Source organism: Bidens hawaiensis, unplaced genomic scaffold (assembly GCF_021521415.1).
Source record: "Bidens hawaiensis isolate Kalapana, Puna unplaced genomic scaffold, B.hawaiensis_p1.1 tig00027376_1, whole genome shotgun sequence".
Classification (NCBI taxonomy): Eukaryota; Viridiplantae; Streptophyta; class Magnoliopsida; order Asterales; family Asteraceae; genus Bidens; species Bidens hawaiensis.
This window is the reverse complement of record NW_027494439.1, coordinates 201,876-228,434: the sequence shown is the minus strand read 5'-3', so window position 1 is coordinate 228,434 and position 26,559 is coordinate 201,876. Positions and strand designations below refer to the sequence as shown.

Here is a 26,559-nt window from a genome sequence, read left to right as displayed (position 1 = left end):
GGTCGTTTTAGCCGATTTTGAGTAGTTAGGGTTTGTTGTGTGAGACCGAGAGGTAATCCAGTGAGCCCGAACGATCCTTAGTCGTGTCATCTTTAGGGACCGGTGTCTAGATATCATTCAATCCATTAGCTTGTTAGGCCTACAATTTGATTCAGACCTAGGTAGACGTTTTTCTCCATTCCAAGTTAACACAGTTAGTTCCCCGTTAAGTTTTCTATTTTTGGTAAGTTTTGTTAGTCAGTCTAGTTAGTTCAGTTAAGTATTTAAAAATCAAAAATCAATATAATTATTATTCTAAGGTAGGTCTTGTCTAGGGTTAGTGATCTTTAGCGTTCTGACGTGTCCACGTGTTCGATACTCGGACTTCCTAAGTCTATACTACTTGCGATCGCTACACTTGCCAGTTGTGTGTGGTTTTAGGATTTTCGTTTTAATATTAAAGCTTAGTTGTGAGGTTCATATTTATAGGGTTATTAGACACACATCATAGACCTACAAAGTTTATATCGATAATGAAAGCGGAAAATTTCTTAAGAAAGCAGGGTATAGTATATATGATTTCTGTAATCATTAGCGCCAAAGGAAGGGAGCTAAAAGAAATTCCGATAGTATCAGAATATTCTGATGTCTTTCCAGAAGATTTACCGGGACAACCGCCTGATCTGAAGTAGAATTCAGAATTCATGTGATCCCAGGAACATCACCAATTGCAAAAGCACCGTATCTCTTAGCGCCAACAGAAATGTTAGAATTGAAAAAGCAATTAAACGATTTGCTAGAGAAAGGTTTTATACAACCAAGTTCATCACCCTGGGGAGCACTAGTGCTGTTTGTTAAAAAGAAAGATGGATCGATGCATATGTGTATCAATTATAGAGAATTAAACAAGGTCACAATTAAGAATCGGTATCCCTTACCGAGAATTGATGATCTATTTGATCAACTTCAAGGAGCTCGATATTTTTCAAAGATCGATTTACGCTAAGGATACCATCAATTAAAGGTACAGGAAGAAGACATTCCTAAAACTGCTTTTAGAACCAGATATGGTCACTACGAGTTTACAGTCATGCCGTTTGGTTTAACCAATGCACCAGCTGCATTCATGGATATGATGAATCGGATATGTAAACCGTATTTGGATAAATTTGTGATCGTTTTTATAGACGATATACTTATTTATTCCAAAACTAGTGATGATCATGTCAAACATCTTCATACACTTTTAACACTATTGAGAAAAGAGAAGCTTTATGCTAAATTCTCAAAGTGTGAGTTTTGGTTACAAGAAGTGCAATTTCTAGGTCACTTGATTAATCAGGAAGGTATGCATGTTGACCCTACCAAAATAGAAGCGATCATTAAATGGGAAATTCCTAAAACTCCTACAGAAATTCGATGTTTCTTAGGATTAGCAGGATATTATAGACGCTTCATTCAAAACTTTTCTCGAATAGCAGTTCCGTTAACAAAGTTAACATGTAAAAATGTTAAGTTCGAATGGGGAAATAAGCAAGAAGAAGCTTTTGTAACTTTAAAACAAAAGTTAACAAAGGCCCCAATACTTGCATTACCAGAACGAACTGAAGATTTCACAGTGTGTTGTGATGCTTCTAAGTCAGGATTAGGATGTGTGTTAATGCAACATGAAAAGGTTATTGCTTATGCATCCAGACAATTGAAGAAGCATGAAGAGAATTACACAACACATGATTTAGAATTGGGAGCAATAATTTTGGCCCTAAAAATCTGGAGACATTATTTGTATGGCAGTAAGTTTACTGTATTCACAGATCATAAAAGTTTAAAGTATATATTTAGGCAAAAGGAGCTTAACATGAGGCAAAGACGCTGGATGGAAATTCTTAGCGACTATGATTGTGAAATCCAATATCGTGAAGGAAAGGCGAATGTAGTAGCCGATGCATTAAGCAGAAAAGAGCACGAGAAACCTAAAAGAGTACGAGCTCTAAGAATAGAACTTCAAATCAATTTAATTGATTAAGTGAAAAATGCTCAAAAACAAGCAATGGAAGGAAATAACATTGCTGATGAAAAAAGAAATGGTACAATTGACCAACTGACAAAAGGAAATGATGAGATCCTCCGAATTGGGAATAGAATTTGGATACTAATCATTGAAAATTTACGAGAAAGGATTCTCGAAAAAGCTCATAAATCCAAGTATACGATGCATCCCTGAAAAGATAAAATGTATCAAGATTTAAAGAAAACCTATTGGTGGATAGAAATGAAAACGTACGTAGCTAATTATGTTTCGAAATGTATAACTTGTTCACAAGTTAAAGCGGAACATCAAAAACCATCAGGATTACTTCAACAATTTGAAATGCCAGAATGGAAATGGGAATTAATAACAATGGATTTTGTTACCAAATTACCTACAACGAGAAGAGGTAATGACACAATCTGGGTGATTGTGGATAGATTAACAAAATCAGCTCATTTCATACCAATGAAGGAAACTTTTAAAATGGAACAATTAGCTAAACTATATGTAGACAAGGTTCTCTCATTACATGGAGTTCCATTATCCATCGTATTTGATCTGGATAGCCGTTTTACTTCTCATTTTTGGAAGAGTTTCCAAATAGCCATGGGAACGAGGTTAAACTTGAGCACAGCATACCATCCACAGACTGACGGTCAAAGTGAAAGGACCATTCAAACGTTGGAAGACATGCTAAGAGCTTGTGTAATAGATTTTGGTGGAAATTGGGACGACCATTTACCACTGATAAAATTCTCTTACAACAACAGTTATCATACAAATATTAATGCTGCCCCATTTGAAGCACTTTATGGACGAAAGTGCAGAACACCGGTGTGTTGGGCAGAAATAGGAGGAAAACAATTATCAGGTCCTGAAATCATACAAGAAACTACTGACAAGATAATTCAAGTCAAGGAAAGATTAAAGACCGCACGAGATCGTCAGAAGAGTTATGCAGATCATCGACGCAAACCATTAGAATTTCAAGTTGGATATAAAGTGTTACTAAAGGTATCTCCATGGAAAAGAGTAGTCCGATTTGGTAAGAAAGGAAAGTTAAGTCCAAGGTTTGTTGGACCATTCCAAATTATTAAAAGAATTGGACTAGTAGCCTATCAGTTGGAGTTACCAGAAGAAATGGCTGGTATACATGATATATTTCATGTAAGCAACCTAAGGAAATGTCTAGCTGAAGAATCATTAAAAGTACCCCTTCAAGATATAAAGGTAAACGAAAAATTGAAATTCGTTGAAAAACCATTACAAATTGAAGATAGGAAGATCAAGAGTCTCAAGCATAAAAGAATAGTTCTGGTTAAAGTAAAATGGGATTCAAAACGTGGACCAGAATATACTTGGGAATTAGAATCAGAAATGAAGCGGAAGTACCCACACCTATTTCAATAGATCTCGAGGACGAGATTTAAAATAAGGAGGGGAGACTATAACAAACCATAATAAAGAATAAACTAATCAAAGAAAGAAATGAAGAAATGAGAAAGAAAAGAGAAGAAGTAAAAGGAAGAATGGAAAATATAAAGGAAAATTTCCATCCCACATTGGTGGAGTGAAGAAAATGGAAGGCTTCCACCATGGTATAAATAGGATTTCTAACTCTTATCCCACATCGCTAGATTACAAAACTTGTAAGCTCTTTATAAGGAAGAGAGTTCACATGATAATATTCTTATGTGCCAAATCACACCCAGTAGTCTTAGCGGAGGGTGCGAAGCACCCGACGCACACGGGCACTGGCTCAGGCTCGGGCGAAGTGCGATAGGAGCAATGTGGCGCTTTGATGGCGCACTTCGCACGCTCGCATCGCAGCGAGCCGCTTAAGGGCCGCCTTAGTATTTTTGCACTTTCGCGATACGCGAAGATGCTCAATTTCAAGTATAAATAGGGCTGAAATCTGGACGTCACAAATCGTTCAGTTTCATTTTCTCTCTCAAAATTTCTTATATATAAGGCTAGTATTATACCCGAGTAGTTGTAACGGTACCTCTCCGATTGAAAGGAACTTTTATAACACGAATCCAAAAGCTCTACCTAATCAAGGTATGACCTTGTGCCATCGTTTAAAGTTTCATGTCTCGTGATTATCATTATGATTATGGGTTTATACTAATAGAGATATACTACATTGTGCTTAATCTAGGTGCTTAACATCAGAAGGCTTGTTAAATATAAACTTGTAAGGTGAGACATTCGAGTTTTTGCACAACTCACATTTGCGTGAGACAACTGATTTTCCAAAGCTGTCATGATGCTTTTCTAAATCTATTAAACTCATGACAGATAGTTCAAATATTTTCAAACGATTTTAAATACATTACAGTGATTAAGTCTCTGTAGACTTACGGGATGGTTGATGACCGTCGTTTGAGTCATGCAAAAACCTAATTAACCTAAGAAGCTAGGGTAAGTCAGGTATCGTATCCACCAGGAGTATGTGGTCAGTGTGAAGTGAAATCAATTTCTAAACTTATGAAGTAATTCAATTAAAGTGCTGATCACACTAGCAAACGGTTTATATGATATAACAAGCAAGCAAGTAATCACTTGTTCAATCAATTAACAAAGACAAATCACACCCGGGAATCCAAGTAATTAACCTAACAGCAAACTCATGCAACTTAACAGATTAACAATCACTGATTGACTAGCTAGACAAACCTTAGGCATCAACGCTTACTAACACACGGCACTGGTTATCAAACAATCCCTGCCAGTGTGACTCAACTAAGGGAAAGCGTATGCTTCATCACATTCAACTAGTCAAAACAATCCTATAAGCAATTATCATAGCAACTGGCACAATAATCGTTCTGATCGAAATAAACCTAAACCGACTGAGTGCACAATAATACTAGACGTCAATACTCATAGATTAATCAAAGATCATTACAATCAATTCATTCTAAATACATGAGAAAAACTGAAAGATACAATACTCTATATCCCGGGTATGACTCGAAGAAACTAGCCGCGCATCGGCATCTCTCGGGCCTCGGTTATGATCTGGTAGGCCATGTAGGACACTTAGAGATGATTGGGGATGATCGGGACTTGCTCTTCTGCTCTGGAAATCGCCCTGGAAGGTGAAGAATGCCGTCTAGGGTCGTCAAGAACGTAATATAAAACAAACCCTAACTTTCACGATTCTAGGGACCATCGCGTAGCGCGATGGCCTCCTCTCCTGGTCAATCGCGCTACGCGATGGACCAAAGTCAACGCAGGAACTTACAGGGCATCGCGTAGCACGATGCCACACCTTCAACACCCATCGCGCTACGCGATGGGCCTCTTTTCTCAGCAACTTCGTTTAACTGCCTCGATAAGCGTGCTGGACATCCCGGGTCTTCATTCCATGCTCATACAGGTCCAAATTAAGCGTGTTAAGTACCTGTGACCTGAAACACAATAAACATGTATGAAGTACCAAAGTTCCTAAAATAAACGAGTAAAACAAATACGTTAACCCAAATAAATATGTACAAATAAACCGAACATCAATGGTTACTACTGGTATTGTGGGGTTTTGTATACAAGGCTTGCCTACTGGGCTATTACACGTTACTTATTGGACAAGTGTTAGCCAATAAGTAATATGACCACATTCACAGATACGGTCGGGTGACAAGTACCTTTCGGTAATTTGTAAGAAGGCAGATGTAAAAACATCTTAATGCTGTAACTGTAAAACGTGTCATTCATAAATGAATGTATTCACTAGTATTTCCTGCTGATCAAATATTTTTAAACATGTTTCAGGTGACTTGTTAGAGGCAATGGAATGATGCCTGCGGGCTTCCAGCTTAAATAAGTGGCTTGTCACCAGAATAAAAAAACATGTTTTGTAAATTGGGGTGTATCCCTATAAAACTTATATTTGTATAAAAATGGATTTTTATCCCAGTTTGTGAAATAAGAATTATGGTGTTTTTTATAACTCTGATTAATTTTTCTAACTACGGTTCTGATTAAATATTCTGCTGCAAATTATTTTAATAAACATCGATACCACCACTCAACGTTCGCGACTCCCCTCCCGGGGTATAGGGATCGGGGGCTGTGACATCTGCTGCTTACTTATTGATTTATGAGTTAATTGGGTTGAAGGGTTTGGTAGCGGTGGCAAGGTTGTTGGTGCCAGATCGGGTTGGTGACTGGGTGGCGGTGGTCGACATGGTTGGTAGCAGTGGCTGGTCGACATGGGAACGGAGGTAGGGGCGCCGAAAACCATGGAGTCGCCTGAAAAGGTGGGGGCGCCGGAAACCATGGAGTTGTCGGAAAAGGTTGTTTGTACCGGATCGGGTTATTTTGGCCGATTGCCGGATCGGGTTGGTGCCGGAAACCATGGAGTCGATTGATTTGGCTGTCGGTGGAGGTTGCACGCCAAATGTTTGATGAAATGCCGAAGAGAAATAACGTGTCGTGGAGTGTTTGATGTATTAGTATGATGTTTATTGTGTTTTTGTTCATCATGTTTAACATAATGTGTTGCACGCTAACTGTTTGATGAAATACCAAAGAGGAATAACGTGTCGTGGAGTGTTTAAAGTTGATGCATTAGTATGATGTTTATTGTGTTTTTGTTCAAAATAGTTTGTTATTGTTCTTGATATTCTTGGTCTTGTGTTTAAAAATTATAACACACTGGACGAATATGCCTCATGAAGTATTATAAAACAAGTATTAAAATAAACACAGCGCCTAAAAAACACACTTTTCATCTAGACTATCAGATCATCAAATCTAACGCACCTGATTACTTCCTACACTTTTTAGACACACTCCACTTCTTATTATAACTCCACCCTATGTATATATATACCATATGTTTATTAATACACGTCCTTTGATTTCATGATTTTAAGAATTAAAAAATTACATCTAATGATTTTTAGTTTGGTATCTTATTACCTTGTTTGAGTTTTACCAACCCTCTAATATTTAAAAAAAATATCAAAATGGCCATTTTAACTTCACAAAATAGCTTTAACTTAATTTCAAAATTTCCTGACAAACTAGTATTTCAAAGATCTTTCAACCTTGACGCAATAAATTTTTATTTGACACATCAGATCAGATCTGTTTTTTTCTGTGTCAGTAAAAAACATATAGCATAGAAATATGTTACATCGGTGCAGCACGTTGTATTATGTAGAAGTTGGCAAGGAAAAATGAAAAAAAAAGTCAAGTGATATTTTTATAAATAAAAAAAGTCAAAGCTATTTTGTTATACACATAGGTCAAAATGGTACTTTTGATGATTTTCCCTAATGTTTTTCTATGGTGTATCCATGATTTTTATGTTTTCACTTGTATCTAACTCTGGAACTTTAGTCATGATGTCATTCGTTGACTAATTCCCTCGCGTATTTCCTCGATCTTGGTCATTAATTATTATTCTTCGTGTTCATCGATCAATATTTTCATCTTGTGTATATTACCACTTAATGAATTCTCCATCTTTAAAGATAATTATTTTATGTTTAATTTGATATAAAAATATGTTACTAATTGTATGTCATCAAGTAGTAAAATAAGTGATAAAAAGAAAAAGGACCCCCAAGGAAACAATGTTGCCCACACGTCTTTTCTTAATTTCTCCAATACCAGAACACGCCCATCGTGCAAGCCATTAAAAATTCCTGCAATAATCTCATCCTTATAAATACCATACAGTCATTTCTTCTTCCTCATATTCAAGTTCAATTAAGAACTTACATAATAAATGGCCATGGCTAGCAGTAAAGCAATTGCATTAGCAGTTGGGTTCATCATCTTGAACCTAACTGGCCACTGCTATGGCGCCCTTCAGTTTGGGTTCTATAATGGCAAGTGTCGAACTTCAGATGTTGAAGACATTGTAAGAAGAACAGTCTACTCCAAGTTCCTCAGAGACAGAACTATCGCACCCGCTCTCATTCGTATGCAGTTCCATGATTGCTTCGTGAATGTAAGTTTCTTCCATTTTCATGCATGACACATGCACTAGTCGTAATTTACACGATTTTACATGCATAATTGCTTATACATTTCTGAAACCTATAACTTTAAAGGAGTGTTACAGTGGTAAGCGTCTGATCTTCTTTTGGAGAGGTTTTAGGCTCTAACTACAATCTATTTGATCCCGCTGGTTAGGAGGGTATTACGGGGTTCATGAGTTTTTCGATGATAACGGGTTCTCATGTTTAACAAAAAGAATATAGATCGATAAATAAAGTAAAACCTAATTAATCATATCAACTTTGCATGTTCCAAAAGGGATGTGATGCATCGATTCTACTAGACGGATCTAACTCTGAGAAAACCGCACCACCAAATTTAAGTGTGAGAGGCTACAATGTCATTGATGATGCCAAAGCCGCAGTGGAGAAAGTGTGCCCAGGAGTCGTTTCTTGTGCTGATATAATCGTTATGGCTACAAGAGATGTTATTTCCTTTGTAAGTAGTAATAAATACACCGGATCCAATCTATGCTTTCTAGTTGACTTTGCTTATGCATAAATTAACTTGTAAAATCATGGAAATTAATTATGCAGAGTGGTGGACGTAGATATAGTGTCCAAACAGGAAGGAGGGATGGACGTGTATCTCGTGCACGAGATACACAAACCCTCCCACCTCCTTCTGTATCGGTGTCAAGTGCAATTCGAGCTTTTGCTCGCAAAGGACTCACCCCAACTGATATGATCTATCTTCTTGGTAATTCACTAAGTTTTGTTGATATGATTTAAATTTGTGTTTAACGCGTGCATTTTTTTTGGTCTAGGTGGCCACACAGTCGGAGTTGCTCATTGTTCTTTATTTCAAGACCGTCTTTACAACTTTCAAAACACAGGTAAACCAGACCCGACAATGGATTCGACTCTCTTAGCATCACTGAGAAAGACGTGTGCTCAAAATGCAACTGTTGATCGCACCGTAAACTTGGATCAAAATCCTTTAAGCTCTAAAGTGATAGACAAATCTTTCTACAATCAGATTATGTTGCGTCGAGGAGTTCTTCAAATTGATCAAGAATTGGCATTGGACGGTTTGACCAAGTCAAAGGTTGCAGCCGTTGCTGCTTCTTCTGATTTCAACACCAAATTTGCTCAAGCCATGGTTAAGATGGGTGCGATCCAAGTTCTCACAGGAACACAAGGGGAGATAAGGAAATCATGCCGAGCCATCAACCCGCAAAACTTGATTCCTTTGAAAGTCTAATTAAAATTTTCAAAGAGGTTTTAAAGTTTTCTTTTCACATACATTGACTTGTATCTAATGGTGTGAAGTTTTTTGATTGACGTTTCTTTAACCATATATATATTTTTTTCTCTCTTTTGAGGTATGCTTTGTGAGTTTGGGAGTGTTTGATTGTAAGTAAGTATTGGAACATATATTATCACGGTCAATAAAACTCAATACTTTGTTCTTGTTGGTGTAGGGAATTTAGACCATTCATTTTTAGCCGTAAGCTATTTTTTTTTTAATGTGGTTACGTTAAGTTCTTCAAACTTAAAAAATCTTTCACAGGTTGACAGACGGTTTTGTTTATCCCTGTTGTTCGTCTGAACTTCGACTTCTCTCTTGGGTATGAGCTTCACCTAAGTTTTGATACCAAATACCAATAGTTCGTCTGAATCGTAATATCAACACAAGAACACACCATAATTGGGGGACTAAACTCAAGACACGACTCTAAGAATATATTTTAACAAAACCAAACTTTACAATGAACCCTAGAACCTATATTTATACTAAATACAATCCTTCCTAAACAAGTTAACTCAACTTACAAGACCTCTAATTTAATAAGGAAACTACTCTCCTAGCTAGGTTAATTCTTACCAAACAAAATCTAATCAAGCCAAATCTTTAAGACGATATGATATATTTTTGTCTTCTGATGCTGTTATCTAAAACACCTATATTTACCTTTGACCTTAAAGTTTTCAAGTGAACCCAAAAAAAAAAAAATCCTTTCACTTGTAAAATCAAGAATAAACCGTAAAACTTGATGTAATACCAACTTGAATGACCCGAATGGTTAATAAAAAAAAGTACAAGGGTGGTACAGAAGATCTTAAGGGACGGTTTGGTGGAGATCTAAAGTCATGGACTAAGTTGAATAACTTGATGTCAAAGTTATCTTTTATTTATTATTAAATAAAACAAAAATCTAGTTTGATTATGTTTTCTAGTTTGAGTATGATTAGAATTATGGGTGCTATAAACTATCAAAAGTTTTATTTTTAGGTAGTAGTATGTATTATGTTCTTCTTTCTTATTAATTAAAAAAAAGTCACGTAAGGTTTATGCAATATCGTCTTTGATGTTCTTGATTCACTTTTCTAAGATTTAACATAAACTTCCAACAATCAAAGCTGGTTATATTGAAATGATGGGAATAAAGGAGAGCTTGTGGGTTTGGAAGCTCTTTCTATTTCCACTAGAAACTTAATGCTCTCAAATAAGAGGAATACTAGCAGAACTCTACAATCCACAAAGGAAACCGACTATTATTCACTTTGATAAAAAGTCTGCTATTGCCCTATCCAAGAATCCAGTATACCGTAGCATGACCAATTAGCAAATATATTAAACTCAAATATCACTTCATAGAGGAATAAATTTCTAATGGTGAATTTGAAGTTCTATTATGTAAAACATTAATCAAATGCCAGACATCTTCATCAAGGCATTTAGCCCAAAGATTTCAATAGAATCAAGAACATGATTGGAGTTGGGGATATCTAGCTTATGACAGGAGTATTATCATTATAAGCTAGTTATTTATGTTGCACCATTAGTAACCTAAGTCTATATACATTACTAATGTCGGTTCTTGTGAAGTATTGAGCCTTTAAGTATTTCGGATAACATGTGAACCATTGCATCCTTTGTAATGAACTGTCGTGATGTTCGTGTTGGAATATGTTATTAATATTACATATACAAATCAATTATCGATCACATCTAGTACTCTTTACAAACCCTCATCAGTTAGAATAGAGGAGACACCAATACCGGTAGGCCAAAAGACATATGGTTCCTATACAATGACTTGAGCCCTGTCGTTGTCAATCTAAGTATATTGGCCCCTTGGCTCCCATCAGCAAGTGGAATTTAATAAACCATGTTAGTATTGAACATATTTAACAAAATTAGATTGTCCGCCCACTACACACAACGTGAAAGCCATATTTATTATTCAAGCACTAATATTCCCCTCTCATCCTTATAAATACTAAACACTCATTTCTTCTTATTCACTCCAGTTCAAGTACAATACATATTTGCATAACAAAATGGCCATGGCAAATACTAAAGCAGTAGCAATAGCAATTGGGTTCGTCCTTTTGAACTTTGCTAGCCAATGCTACGGTTCTTACGGCTATGGAGGGCTCCAGTATGGGTTCTACAATGGCAAGTGTCAAGCTTCAGATGTTGAAGCCATCGTAAGAAACACGGTGTACTCCAAGTTCCTCAAAGACCGAACCATTGCTCCTGCTCTAATTCGAATGCAATTTCATGATTGCTTTGTCAATGTAGGTTTCTTTTTCATTTTCATGAATGCAAATTAATTTAAGAAAACAATAACTAATCATTCTATCTTTGCATGAATCAAAAGGGGTGTGACGCGTCGATTCTACTGGACGGGCCTAACTCTGAGAAAACCGCACCTCCAAACTTAAGTGTTAGAGGTTATGATGTCATTGATGCTGCAAAATCTGCTGTTGAGAAGGTGTGCCCGGGAGTGGTTTCTTGTGCGGATATAATTGTTATGGCTACAAGAGATGTTGTTTCATTCGTAAGCTGCCATTTTAAATGCATTAATTTGATCTTATTAGAAGTGTATAGTTAACTGTATTTTAAATTTTAAAAACATATGATTAATGCAGAATGGTGGAGGCAGATACAGTGTCCAAACAGGAAGAAGGGATGGCACAGTGTCTCTTGCACAAAATACTAGAATTCTCCCACCTCCAACTGCATCGGTGTCGAGTGCGATTAAAACTTTTGCCCAAAAAGGACTCAGTGCCACGGACATGGTCTATCTTCTTGGTAATTCACAATATTAGACCTTTTCTTCTATACTTATTGCTAGAGGTTGTTTAAGGATATGGTCGGGTGGGCGAATTTCGTAACTCAACAAAACAAGTTGAGTGAAAACGAATTAAATTTTTACACATCTTAAAATGATCAGTTTCAGGTTATGATCTCTCGCAATCACTTTATTACCCAACTAGCTTAAGCTTTTTACATACTAAATGCTTTGCTATATTAAAAAACAGACTCATTCTTTTTAGAAACATATTATTTTGAAATCTGTGATAGCCGTATAAATCACTTGTACCTAGTGTGTTGCTGATTCAATGAGATAGTGATATTAATTATTAGGTGCTTATTTACCTAGCTTCTGTATCACATGAAAAGTAAAATTACAATTTTATTATGCGGTTATAGCAGTTATCAACATTTTTTTGTTTGCATTGGAATGCCTCCCTATTATTATAACAATAATATAAATGTTTAAATAAGATGACAAACAAATAGTTAAAACTAAGAGATTACTTTATACGTTTCCATGTTTTCATCTTAGCTAATATTTTTTTGACAGTTTGAGATAAAAATGCATTCAAATTGTTACGTTCCAAAATGAGCCATGAATATGAAAATGAATTTGAATCTTTTACAATAAATTCGCATAACTTCTTTCTTAATATTTGTTTTTATAGGTGGTCACACAATCGGTGTTGCTCACTGTTCTTTAATTAAAGATCGTCTTTACAACTTTAAGAACACTGGAAAACCAGACCCGACCATGGATTTAGCGTTGTTAAGCTCATTGAGGCGTACTTGTGCTCAGAATGCAACTGTTGATCGCACTGCAAATTTGGATCAAAATCCTTTTAGCTCTGCAGTTGTTGACAAATCTTTCTACAGCCAGATTATGTTGCATAGGGGAGTTCTTAAATTCGATCAAGACTTGGCGTTGGACAGTTTGACCAAGTCCACGGTTGCAGCCATTTCTCGTTCTTCTGATTTCACCACAAAGTTCGGTCAAGCCATGGTTAAGATGGGTGCCATCCAAGTTCTCACAGGAAAACAAGGAGAGATAAGGAAATCATGCCGAGCCGTTAACCCGCTAACTTTGACTTCTTTAATTAATTGATTGGTAAAAGAACTGCAAGTTGATTTCTTTAATTTTATTGTTGGTCATTTTTATCTGATGGTGTGAATTGTCGTCATTGGCATATCCTTAATAATGCATATTTGATTTGTTTCCAGTAATGTGTTTTTGCAACTTTTGCAAAGGTTTTAATTAACTAGAAGATTTTTGGAATATGTTATTAGTGTTACTTAGACAGTTAGACTTAAGTGAGCGTTATAAATGTTTAAATATGTTTTTGTATATTGATATTTGTAATTTGTGATTTACATAATTGTGTTTCGGTGTCCCTCCTTGCGTTTTTGTCAAAACTTCGTTAATGTAAATATCTACCTAGAGATTTGATCGAGCCCGATGTTAATTATATGGTCAACTGATTTTATCATCAGTTGCACTAAACATCACTTTTTCATAGGGGTGAGCAATTCGCGGTTCCAAACCGTGAGAACTGGAGAACCGGAACTGAACCGCTAGATTCGAACTGTATTATTGTATTTCAGATCCAGTTCCGGTTCTTAAATTTGGATGAAAATGGTTCCCGGTTCGGTTCCGGTTAGAACCCACGGTTCCAACTATAGAACCGCTAGAACCAGGTTAGGTTTGAAATTTGAAGATTATATTTAAAATCCAATTTATTTAGTTGGCTTTCATACTTCCACGTACGAGCAACCATCCACGTTCTCACTTTTCCGGTTACATTTAATCTCTTACGATATCATAAACGATAATCATCTTCTACGACCCTAAATATGTTTTAAAAAATAATTGTTTTCTAAAATATTTTGAGCCATTCTAATCTATTCTTAATCCCCTTCATTAAAATATAATATGTTGATATGATAATGCTTTATTTTATGGGATGTCGCTTGTTTCTTTCACCTTCCAATGTTCATATTTAGAATTTTAATTAAAGACCGGTTCTAGCAATAACCGTTTACACAAGAACCGTTTAAATCGGTTCCGAACCGAACCGAAACCGTTAAAATGCGGTTCGGTTCCGGTTCTTATATTTAGCATTTAACGGTTCCGGTTCAGTTATCGCAGTTCCAAACCGTTGCACAGCCCTACTTTTCAATAATTCATAATGGTAAAGCGAAAATCTCTATATGGTTGACCATATAATTACAACTCAAGACTCATAATTTTCATGAGTGTATACTAATATTCTAACAACAAATACATGTATGTCCGCGCACGTGTTCAACTTTTTGACTATTTACATGTAAGGTAAATTAAATCAACGCAATAGCTTACGTCTTCTTACAACTAATATTCTTTTTATAAGTTGGCCCGTATTAATTCATTATTTAAAAATAATATATTCTCACTCACGTCCCAATTCTACTCCAAGTCTACCTCGAAACATGACAATTTGCCTTATATATCTCTTTCCATCATTATATGCATTATGGACCATTTCAAATATTAGAGACATGATATTATAACCACGGTACGGTTAGCACTACCACATATATTTAATTAATTTAAGGCAACATCAACACCAACAACTTTGGTCGCTTATTTTTAATTTTTATATTACTAATTAATAATTAAAAATTCAACCAGCAAAATGTTTCCCCTCTCCTTTGGTCACGAGTCTCAATTTCATAGTACGGATAGGACCTAGCTACATGTGTAATTGAAAGTGCTCATAGTATGTTTGTTGGATTGATGTTTCCTGAAGACGGCGCATGACCCCTACTCCCTTCGGGTCTGACCATCTCTATTGGCCCTATCCCGAAAGGTCTTCTATCGAAAGCTCGTGTTGTTCCGGATACCACATAAACTCTGCATAAGCTCAACTCGTGGCGTAGCTACAAAAGGTAATTTGTAAAGGATTTTAGTTAAAACCATTCCCTTTCTGTTTTCTAATGAAATATTCATACGAATACTTGGTGTATTAACAGTTCTGTTTTCTTATTATCATAAGTTTTCAGCCACCTTTTGGACAAATATATGTTACTTTGTGTTAAGTGAAATAATATTTTCATGGATTTAATTAAAATTAATGAGCACATGTAGCACCTTTCTAACGGGGACACCGTTGGTACCATCAACCTCTTCTTTAATCGCTCGATACTCGTTCATTTTCCATTTGGTTTTCTTCACTCTACGAGACTTCCCTTCATAAAACACCATCGTTTTCTTCACTCCGATTACTTTGTTATCCGACGAGTAGACATACGTTGGCGAACCAGTCGCTTTCCAGTAGCCAGAGGCTGTGGTCCGGCTAGACCGTCTTCCTTGCTCTTCCCTTTCTTGTCTCGGCACAAAAAAGAACCATTGCTCAGTGTCCCGTCTGCATAACTCTCCAGCTAACCCTACACGCAAAAACACTAACACTATGATCCGTAAACCCAAACTTGTTAGAACGTATTTGGCCCATGGGCTTATCAGGTTAATTATGGTTTCCTAGTTAACCTAATAAGCGCATGTGGGCCCTGATTATACGTTCCAATATAAAGTGGTGTTAAGAATCCAATATTGCCATTGAATCTTACTTGGAAGTTGACAAGGATTGTGTTCGTAGACGTTGACGTCGGGGATTACGTGGTGGATATCATGTGTCCTGTGATTTTGGAGCTTGTTTGAAAGGTAGAACGAGATGAGTTCTTCTTCGGTTGGGTAGAATCGGTAGACGAGTGAGTTCAGGTGGGGATCTTGTTCCGCCATTGTTGGTGTTGGTGAATTAATCGTAAAAGTGTGTATTTATATAGCGTTGTTGAATGAGACAGTTGCCGAGTGAAATTGGAAAAATGGGACAAAGACAGAAGGTCTTGAACAAGTCATGACCAGACCTTCATGCTACCATGTCCACTACTTTGCCTTGTTTTATTGAACCAGTCAGCCTTTTTATTTAGTTCCTTTAAATAATTAAGCATGTGATCTTTTTGTATATAGTCTTTCTTATTATACATATGTTTGTTTAGATGAATCTGTCATTTTACTTAATGTTTGGTTAGATTATAAATCAGTATAATTTTGTAAATTTGTATTAGGCTGAGGGGTGTGGGGGGCGCGAGAGGGGGCGTGAGTGGGGGCGCCAGCCAATAATATTGTGACGTGTGGCAGAGAGAGAAACTTGATAAGATGGGTGTTGGTAGTGGTGATAGCGCCCCGGGCCATGGTGTGGAGGGGCGCGAGAGGGGGCGCGAGCGGTTTATTTTTTTATTTTTTTATAAATGTATTATAAAAACGTATTATTAAAAAAACAAGAAATTATTTAAAAAAACACACATTAATTAAAAAAACACATTAATATATAAAAAGGTTTGGAAGATGGGGTGATTTCGGGTTTTGGGTGTGGTATGTGATATTGGTATGTGATATTGGTTTGGGTTTGATATATGTTTAATACAGGGAAACAAAATCGGGTTTGATATAGGTTTGATATGGGTTTGATATGGGTTTGTTATTATATATAGGAAAAAAAAACGTTTTTTTTTTTAATTAATCACCCCCCCCAACGGCTCTATTCACGCTTTCCAAGAAAACTTCACGCCATTCTCAGCCGCTAGCACCCTGGCGCCTGCCTCGTTTTCCGCTCTCGCGCCCCTCTCGCGCCCCTATCGCGCCTCGGTGGTGTGGTGCTCGCGCCCCGGGGCGCGAGCGTCTGGCCTCTTGCGCCCTTCCTAGCGCTCCACACCCCTCAGCCTTACCATTTGCTCATGTTATTGAAATATGAAAAAAAATTTATTATTTTAATTCTGGAGAATGTTTTAACCGAAATAATGGCTCACAATTTTATACCAGAATTCGGTTGCAATCGATTGCAAAGAACTCGGTCACAAAATCAGTTGCAAATTGGTTTGGTTGCAATTTTGATCGATAAACAGTTCGGTAACAAAAAGTTCACTTGCAGTCGCTAACAGTTCAGTCGCAAAATTGGTCGTAAAATGTTCGGTCAGAAAACTGGTTGTGAAAAATTGCGGTCGCAAGTTCAGTCACTAATGGTTCGGTAACAAAACTGGTTGCAAAAAATATTCGGTTGCAAGTTCGGTCACCAAATTTGTAACTGAAACTCTAGTCACAAAACCGGTCGCAACAATATTTTCGGTCGCAAAAAATGGTCGCAAAGTATTTCCCGACCAGGGTATAACCAACCATTGAAGCCGGTCGCAATTCGGTCGCAAAAGAGCATATGCGACCGACTTGCGACCGAAACGGCGGTTGCAAATGCCCAGTTTTCTAGTAGTGCAAGGCGATATTACCGGAACAGGGTCATGTGCGTACTGAGGACGAACCTTTGTAAACGACTTAATTAACTTGTAGTCTAGAAATCTAAATTAAATGCTTTTGGCATGCATTTTGTACACTTTAATATAAACAAAACAATGTCATGTTTTCAGCAAAGTAGTAAACAAGTCCAAGGTGTTGTTTTTGCCTAAATCACTAGCCTTGTTTCAATTAAATTAAGAATTATAATTTGAGACCAATTTTGGTTGGCTTATTTTGTTTAAAATAAATATTAAATTTTTGGCTGTAACATTTAAATGTATAAGCCCAAGTTTGAAATTGGGAATAAGAGGCGAATTAACAAAATTAAACCATACCATTGCAATAGTTTCATCTTAGTTGGCGTAATTAACAGTATAAATTGTTATAAAATCGCTATTAATTTATTACTCATTCACAAACTAACATTAAACTGATCGATATGAAACACAACACAATTTTAAATGGATTTCACACGACATAACACAAAATATATGGACGGGTTAGGGTTGAAGATTTCAACGCATCGAGCCATCAACCACCAACTACCACAACTCTTGAAAATATTTTACCATCCATTATTTGATTATTTTTTTCTGGACTAGGTGACGCTATAGAAAAAAAAAAGTAATTTTAGGTAGGTGACTAAACTTTCATTAATTTTTAGGTAGTTGATTAAATTTTCAAGTGTTTTTAGGTTATTTGCTATCTTAGATAGTGGATTATGAGAACACAACGGCTACCTTACCAATTAAGTGTTTACACTTAACAAGTATAAAGAAAATTTCCAAAATAATCCATTTTAGGAGAGAGAAATTCATTTTGATCCAAAATTTAAAAAAAATCCCAAAATGATCCATTGGAACTCACGTAGGCCATACGGCTGGATTCCCACCGATGGATTTCACTATCCACTAATTTTCTGGCACGTGTTAGTAGTATGATCCCACTCAATATTTTTGAAACCAAATTAATCTTTCCCATTTGTTTTGGTGTCAAAAACGGCTCCTCGAAAACCATCTCCTCCATGATGTTTGAATCTGTTATCATCTCCTCCGTGAGTTTTCCAAAAATCTTAAAAATCATGTTTTTTTTAAATTCATCTAACTAGACGAATTTCATGTGAATTTCATCTTTGGAGACGATTTCAAGCAAACATCCATATAGGTCCGATTATTTTAGATTTGGTCTTCTAATATTTTATTTTTGGATTGATAACATTGAAATCCAATCTATTAATACGATCTTGAAAGCCCATGTTCAAATCTCATCAATGGATTCATCAACTGTAACTGTGATTTGTACACAAAATTAAAAGATGAACTAATATTTTCATCCGAGATCCAAGAACATTTAAGATATTGATCAAATTATAAAGATGAATTAGTTAGTAGTATTTGGGCGAATGAGTACATGAGGCTAGTGCTTAAAGATCTTGAAGCAAACCATGAATGAATCACCAAGTTGAAAACACTAAGTTTGCTCGAATATCGTCTCCAAAGATGAAATTCCTCTGGTCAAATGAATTTTAAAAAAATACGATTTTCAAGATTTTTGGAAAACTCACGTAGGAGATGAAAACATGTTCAAAAATCACGGAGGAGATGGTTTTTGTGGAGACGTTTTTGATACCAAAACTAACGGAAAAGATGAATTTAGTTACAAAAATATCGAGTGTGGTTAGACTACTAACACGTGCAGAAAATTAGTGGATAGCGAAATTCATCTACATGATTCCAAATGTATATCGCCTACATGAGTTTTCAATTGATTATTTTGAAAAAAATTTTGAATTTTAAATCAAAATATGTTTCTCTCTCATAAAATGGATTATTTTAGAAATTCTCTCCCATGTATATCATAGATGGAATGAAATCCGTGAAATCAACATGGAATGAAATCCACATATATAAATATCTAGTTTTAGTAACTCACTAAATTTATCACGTGTCTATTTTCTATCTACCTACTCATTGACGTGTTCCTCCAATTGTCCTCTTCCAAAACGCCAAGTACCAAATGCCATGAACAAAATTCATTACTTATAACGTGCTCTAAATTTTCAACACAAGGACAAGATTACAAATGATGTTCATGTGGTTGACGAATAATTTGTGGATTTCTTCACCATATATACTTTATCCAGACATAGTATAAGATAATATCCCAGCATCCCCAGCTAGTACTAAGCCTTTTCCTCGCCTCGATCCCTTGGCAGATTGAAGAGGTAGGTCCCAGCAGAGCCCAGTTGGACCCGCAAGACTCACCTCAAAGAGGGACGTCTGCGCAGTTGAACCCGCAAGACTCACCTTCAACAGGGACGTCTGCGCAAAGGCTAAACTCGCAACCCCTTGAAGAGGGACGTCTGCGCAGAAACCAACTGGGCCCGCAGGACCCACCATGCTCAGAGACGTGACGTCCTTACGCGCAGTACGCAAGCTGTTCCCGCAGGAAAAGCCTCCCAATGGTGAAGTACTCCGCCTGTTCCCGCAGCTGCGGATACAAGCCATCAGGGAATGCTACATGCGCAGCAAGGCTACACGCGCAGCAAGGCTACACGCACAAGGCACTTAACTCTTAAATAATTCAGTAATGTCACCTGAAGAAGGAGTGAGCAAGCCGGGAACACTCCCGCACAAAGCCGGGAAAACTCCCGCCCAATTAAGCCAGTCCGTACGATACTGGAGGGTCTTTTGTACTGTACCTGACGAGGTATGGACAAAAGATCTGACCAAAGATACGACAGCTCACTGACAACAGTATGACGAGCAGCACGCTCTTGTACTGTATGTCACTATTAGCCGCTGCCTACTCACCAACCTGTCGGAGGACGTGCATGGCCTGCAGCTGGTGGAACAGGAATAGTACACAGCCGGCCTGGTCACTATCAGCCGCTGCCTACCCACCAACCACCAGCATGGCATGTGCGTAGCCCACAGTTGGCAGAACAGGAACACTATTCAGCCGGCTGTACCTGCTTGGAAACCTACTTTCGGCTATAAATACTCCAACACCTTGGAATGGTATCATCTTATCTCATATCTCATATCTTGATATATTACCTGATATATGTTCTAGTCATTCTCTTAATATACACTTATATTCAAGAGCAATCTAGTCTGATTCTCACGCCGGAGGGTGGTCACAAGGAGGTACCCCCCCTTCTCAGTGATGAGCTCACGGTGTCTGTTTTGCAGGTTATCAGAAGAACCATCTTCGCCGGATCTAACCCCTCGTGGGAAACATCTATTTAACCCCCAGATTATCCGTAATCTGCCCGGGGTCGATTAGTGTTTCTTCATTGGCGCCATCCGTGCATAAAAGCTAGAACTAATTTATTCAGTTTTTTCAAAACCTCCGAAAAGATGGTTAAGGTTACTCCGTTGCCAAAGCCAGCGAATGACCAAGAAACCCCGGTAACCACAACCCCAGCTACTGGGGGGAACACCGGCGAATACACACATTTTACGAACACTACCCCGGTTACCCAAGTCGGGGCAAGTGCAGTAAATTTTACGAACACTACCCCGGTTACCCGAACCGGGGCAAGTGCAGTAAACAATCCTCCCCTGGTATTCATTGATACCCAGGTGGAAAGACAACAGACGAGGCCCCCCCGCCAAACACTTGAACAAGTTAAAGCGTGGGCGGAAAAACGTCAAAGGGAATTCCAAGCTGAGTTGGATGAACGCTTGCGTTCACTCCAACAGGCTGACGAATTCTGAAGCACTCAACAGCTCAACATGAGCAATGAGTGCGAGTACTTGGACGATGATTCGGGGGAATCCGACACAGACGCAAACCCTCGCCATAGGGCGAAAGGGAAGCGTAAGGAAACGGACTTCCAACCGAGGAATTTTGGAGAAACCTTCAAACCAAAAAAATGCGGGTGGAAACCCAAGTGACTTCTCTAAAACCTTCAGACCAACCGCTGCAAATGCGGGAACCTCCAAGTTTGCAAGGGACATTGCGGAAGCAATCGCCCCAAGAAGTGTCAAACAGATGTCAAACATCGGCACATATGATGGTATATCTGACCCAGACGATCATTTGAACAGATTCATAGCGGGGGCAACCGTCAGCAACTGGACGGAACCCACGTGGTGTTATATGTTCCAGATGACGCTGGTTGGAGCAGCCAGAGCGTGGTTCGACCGTCTACCGGTCCACCACATCTACGATTGGGCAGACTTCCAACAGAAGTTTAGCCAACACTTCAGCCAACAAAGAAAGTATACCGAAGAGCAATGGACAATCCTCAATTGCATTCGAGAGGAAGATGAATCTTTGCTAGACTTCATCACTCGCTTCAACTCAAAGAAGCTAAGTCTGGGTAATATTAGCGAAGATCTTGTTCGCGCTGCTTTCATCCAGGGCACAAAAGACCCAGAGCTCATCCGCACCTTAACGGGTAAAGATGGCATGCCATCCACATGGGATGCCATCATGACAGCAGCTAAACGCTTCGCGGAAACGGAAAAGCAACTGGGTAGAGATCTTCCCCAAAGCACAAACCTCTACACCCAGAAAACAAGAGAAAACAATGTCCTTACCGCCCGACTAAACAAGAGAAAACAATGTACTAGGCATTTGGCAGTCAAGGGTAAACTTTGACACCTCATCCGGCTCGCAACCTGGGATACGCGGAAAGGATAACATGCGGTCGTCGTACCGTAACTCCAGATGGACGCCACTTACCAAAAGCGTCACCGAGATATTCGACACCGAGAGGCTCCCATGGCCAAAGGCTCCAATAATCCGAGAGCGTCACAATGCTGATCAGAGCAAATACTGTGACTTCCACAGGACAAAAGGCCACAACACCGAAGAATGCATAGACTTGAAGGACATCGTCGAAGCATTTGTCAGAGATGGGACGCTCACGCACCTCGTGGCGTAATGAACGCTGAGCAGGCTAATGCGTGTAGAACCCCAGTTGGGGAAAACGCGAATAAAACTGCAGCTTCAATATCGGAGACTACATACTGCGTAAACAACGAGATTCCAAACCAAGTGCATATCGGCTCGAAAGGCTCGATGACACTCCCAAGAACATGGAATGGAGCTCAATTATACAGTCTGCATGTAGATCAATTCCAAACTTGTAAAAGAAAAGGCCCAGAGCCACTTCTAATGGAAATGATTCTCCTTATCACATTGACGCTGATGGTCTTACATTTATACTTATGAACTTTCCACACTGATATGCCGGTCTTCACCGCATACATAAGTGGGGAAAGAAGTCGTTGCGTGTGGAAGGCGGCAAAACCCGCATAAACACAAAAAACGGCAAACCTTCACGCAGGTCAGTCATAGGTAAAGTTTGGTCATCCCACTAAATGAAAGTGCCGGTCTTAGCCGCACAAATCATGATCGAGGAAACCGAACTAACCTATTGACAACCGCGCGTCGAACGGTTAATTTATTCAAAACACTGATGCCGGTTTTCACCGCATAAATAAGTGTAAAGAAATCGTTGCGTGTGGACGGCGGCAAAACCCGCGTAAACACAAGAAACAGATGAAGACAACCTTCACGCAGGTCAGTTATAGGTAAAGTTTGGTGATCCCACTAAATGAAAGTGCAGGTCCTAACCGCACAAATCATGATAGAGGAAACTGAACTAACCTATTGACAACCGCGCGTCGAACGGTTAACTTATAAAACACTTAGAAAATTTCTAACGAAAAGATGAGGAAAACATCCACGCAGGTGAGATATAGGTAAAGTTTAGCCATCCTACTAAGTGCAAGTGACGGTCTTACCCGCACAATCACAAAGGAGGAAGCAAAACTTCAACCTATTATCCACCACGTTCAAAGGTTAACTTATTCTAAACACTTAGAAAATTTCTAAGGAGAAGATGAGGAAAACCTCCACGCAGGTCAGATATAGGTAAAGTTTAGCCATCCTACTAAGTTCACGTGACGGTCTTACCCGCACAATCACGAAGGAGGAAGCAAAACTTCAACCTATTATCTACCACATTCAAAGGTTAACTTATTCAGAACACTTGGAAAGTTGCTAATTTAAACTAAAGTATGCATGAGCAAGTCATATAACGTTTATAAAGCAAGTCATCCACTGAAAGTAGCGGTCCTACCCGCACATAGATTTATATTCCATAATAATTCAAGTATTACAAGAATGGCCGGGTATCTACCCGCCTACAAGAATATAAATCTATACAATGTAAACCTATCCTAACAGTGGGAAGGGATCTAAAGGTTCAAGCTTCAGGACCACTCCCTCCAAACCCACTTGTACCCGCACCATCAGTTGGCTGTGGCGGTTCAAGGAAGGTCTTAAAAATGGTTAGCCCATCATCAGCAGCAGCAACTTCGTTCACCTTCTCCACCACCGAATGCGGGAAGGCGGCATACTGGTTCACTGCTTGGTCATATACAGCTTCAGTATCCACATCATATAAAGGGAAGTTGGAAGGCGGGATGCCCTTCTCAACGAACCCTAGACCAAGCAGGAAGCCGGCCTTTTCCCCATCCTCATGAGAAGCGTTGAGGGCTGCGCTCATGGCATCGTCATATGATGTGTCCGTGAAGACTCGATGCACAACCTACAAAACAAAATACAAGTATTAAAACCTTTTCTAAGTATAAAGAAAAGCGTGAAGACATTATGAAGCTAAGCTTACCTGCGACAACGCTTCTCGTAGAAGCCATTCCTTGGTAACCAGAGCCTCCTGGAGGGCAGCTTGAGCTTGGTTACGGGCGCGTTCGGCTTCACTTTTGTTAAGGTTGGCAAGCAACACTTCTTTAGCCGCAGCCTCTTCGACGCCCTTAAGCTTACGCTCAGTATGGTCAAGCACGCCCCTCTGGTCTAAGATCTCTTGGAGCTTCTTGGCGTCTTCCAGGGCCAAGGCATCATAAGCCTGTTGGAGCCTCTCTAATTTGGCTTTAAGTTCCTCATTCTCGAGGCGTAGAGGCTCAGCAACAGCTTCAGCCTTGGTGGCCCTCTCAGTTGCGTTCCGTGCAGTTTCCTTAGCCAGCCGAAGCTGTTCGTTAACAGCTTGGGCAGCCTTGGAACGGGCCTCGAGACGGGCCTGAACTTCAACCTCAAGGGCCTTGAAGGCCTTCTCCTTCTCCGCAGCAACAGCGGAGAGCCTCCTGTTCTCCTCTCGGACAGCCCGCGCCTGAGCTACTTCTTGGATCCGAGATGCCTATAACTTGTCGTTTTCACGACAAAGCAGCTCGACGCGCGGCTGCATCCGGGCTAGGAGAATCCGGAGCTCATTTGTCAACCTACCCTCCTGGTAGCTTAACATTGCTTCCCCCAGCGCCCCCCGTGGGGCGGCGTGGCGCGCCCACTCGACGCATTCTACAGGCGTCCGAAGGGTTGTTCCTCGGCGGATGTTCCATCGTGGAACATACACTTCATTGGAATTCGACACTGCAAAAGCAAAAAGCAGTTAGGAAAAGATGATAAGAAAAAAAAAATATATATATAAATAATAAAAGGCCAAAATAACCCTACGCACCTGTAGGGTCGACGACAGGCCTGTAGCCGCCAAACCCATCACCCGAACCTAACGGATATCCATCCAAGAGATCAGGCAGATGGGAAGGAGGCAGAGATTGGCTTGACGCCCCAACCCCGGACATACCTGAAGGACCGGCCGTAGTCGCCGGCGCCGGAGGAGGCATAGCGGAGGCCGCCGTGGTTGAAACCAGCGGAGGTGAACTCACCGGAGGTGAACTCACGACCGCGGCCGCGGCTGTGGAAGAATCTACAGAAGCACTCATCACCGGCTCAGTGAAGGAATCAGTGAATATGGCACTGACAGCCGGCGGGGACGTCGTCACAGTTGGAACAGTTAGCTCAACCGGGTGAGCAACTGAACCAATAACTGAAGCAGGCGCAGTCGCCTGGGTCATCGCCTCAGGTAGGTTGACCAAGCCTACCGTCATGGGTCCGGAGGTGCTCCTCCCCGCTCCACCCTGGAATGCGGTAGCATCCACGCCTGCACAAAGAAGATATGAGTATAATGGTGGAAAGCTATGCAGTTAAAGTAAAGGAAGATTATACTTACGGGTTTTCTTGAGCCTAAAGGTGCGAATAGGCGGGGACGAACCCGATGGAGCCGGCCTCTTCATACCGGTCACCGTCGTCGTCCTGGGCTGCTCGGAGGTGACAGTCGTCTCAGCCTCCGGAGCAGTGGTCTCAACACCACCTGGGTTCCCCGCCGCCTCCTCGCTCTCGGTCTCCGAGTTTGACCGGTTCCCCTGATCGGCGGTGGAGGCAACCTTTGCCTTGCCCTTTCCGCCAGCAGCCTTCTTCTTCCGCGTCAAGAAAGGACCGTCTGCGGATTCCTCATCAGAAGATGACAGAATTAGAGGAATTCCAGCAGAGGTTTCAGCATTGAGAGGTCGAGGGTTAAATAACTCTTTACCTGGCCGCGTGGCGCTCAGAATCGGGTGGCCTGGCGGGTAGACCTCCACAAACCGATCCCTCGTTTGCTCCAGGATGGGCAACTCGTTCTCATCAAGAGCACGAGTACCCATCCGAGCGGGACCATCAGCCTCCCGCGGATGCAGGAGCTACTGCAAGTCATTCCCCTCTGAAATAAAAAAAGAAACAGTTAGAAGAAAAACCTAAATCAACAAAGAAGACAGAGCATACCGTAAGGGATAGAGTTCAAACCGTATTCAAGGACGATGGGAATCTGCGGCGCCTCCGCCCCAGCATTCTTCCACACCCGGCTCATCCCTAGCATCACCATCCCGGACTCCGCAAAGCGGTAAACCGGAGACTGGATCCGGGAAATCTTGGCGAACCATTCCGCCTCCTCATAGTTGGAGGCGTGAAGGTTCGGGAGAGCTCTCCCGTTCTTAAACGTCATCGCTATCGGGACGACACGAGCGGAGATATAGAAGAACTCCCGCTTCCAAGACCGAAGACTGCGCTCGGTTGCGCAGATCTTCAGACCCTTGATCCGATTGACCAAGGTATACCACCCCTGGATGCACCTCCAAGAATAGAAGGTCATCAGGCGGTCGACATGGGGCTCCACGCCCAGAATGAGGCACACCCATTCAAAATGGCGGATCTTTGCGATGGCCATTGGGTGTACCTCCGTCAGGTGCACACCGTGTCTCTCCAGAAAACGGTATACAAACTTCGTCAATGGGAACCTGAGATTCCCATA

General features: G+C 39.9%; 2 protein-coding genes and 1 pseudogene across 3 annotated transcripts; 2 read left to right on the top strand and 1 right to left on the bottom strand.

The window, feature by feature from the left end:
* Nucleotides 1-7,651: 7,651 nt before the first annotated feature.
* Nucleotides 7,652-9,232, top strand: LOC143575431 (peroxidase 60-like). Its single transcript, XM_077059814.1, has 4 exons — nt 7,652-7,979; nt 8,288-8,467; nt 8,566-8,728; nt 8,796-9,232. Exons 1-4 carry the CDS (start codon nt 7,755-7,757, stop codon nt 9,230-9,232), a joined length of 1,005 nt encoding a protein of 334 aa, XP_076915929.1. The 5' UTR covers nt 7,652-7,754.
* A 2,084-nt stretch (nt 9,233-11,316) lies between these two features.
* Nucleotides 11,317-13,252, top strand: LOC143575430 (peroxidase 60-like). The gene is made up of 4 exons (XM_077059813.1): nt 11,317-11,556; nt 11,640-11,819; nt 11,911-12,073; nt 12,748-13,252. The coding sequence occupies exons 1-4, from the start codon at nt 11,317-11,319 to the stop codon at nt 13,182-13,184; spliced, it is 1,020 nt and encodes a 339-aa protein (XP_076915928.1). The 3' UTR covers nt 13,185-13,252.
* Nucleotides 13,253-14,830: 1,578 nt separating this feature from the next.
* LOC143575420 (NAC domain-containing protein 90 pseudogene) lies at nt 14,831-15,880 on the bottom strand (annotated as a pseudogene). The gene is made up of 3 exons (XR_013142753.1): nt 15,683-15,880; nt 15,207-15,502; nt 14,831-14,995 (listed from the first exon to the last, which is right to left on the bottom strand). The product of XR_013142753.1 is annotated as an NAC domain-containing protein 90 pseudogene (transcript).
* Nucleotides 15,881-26,559: the final 10,679 nt, after the last annotated feature.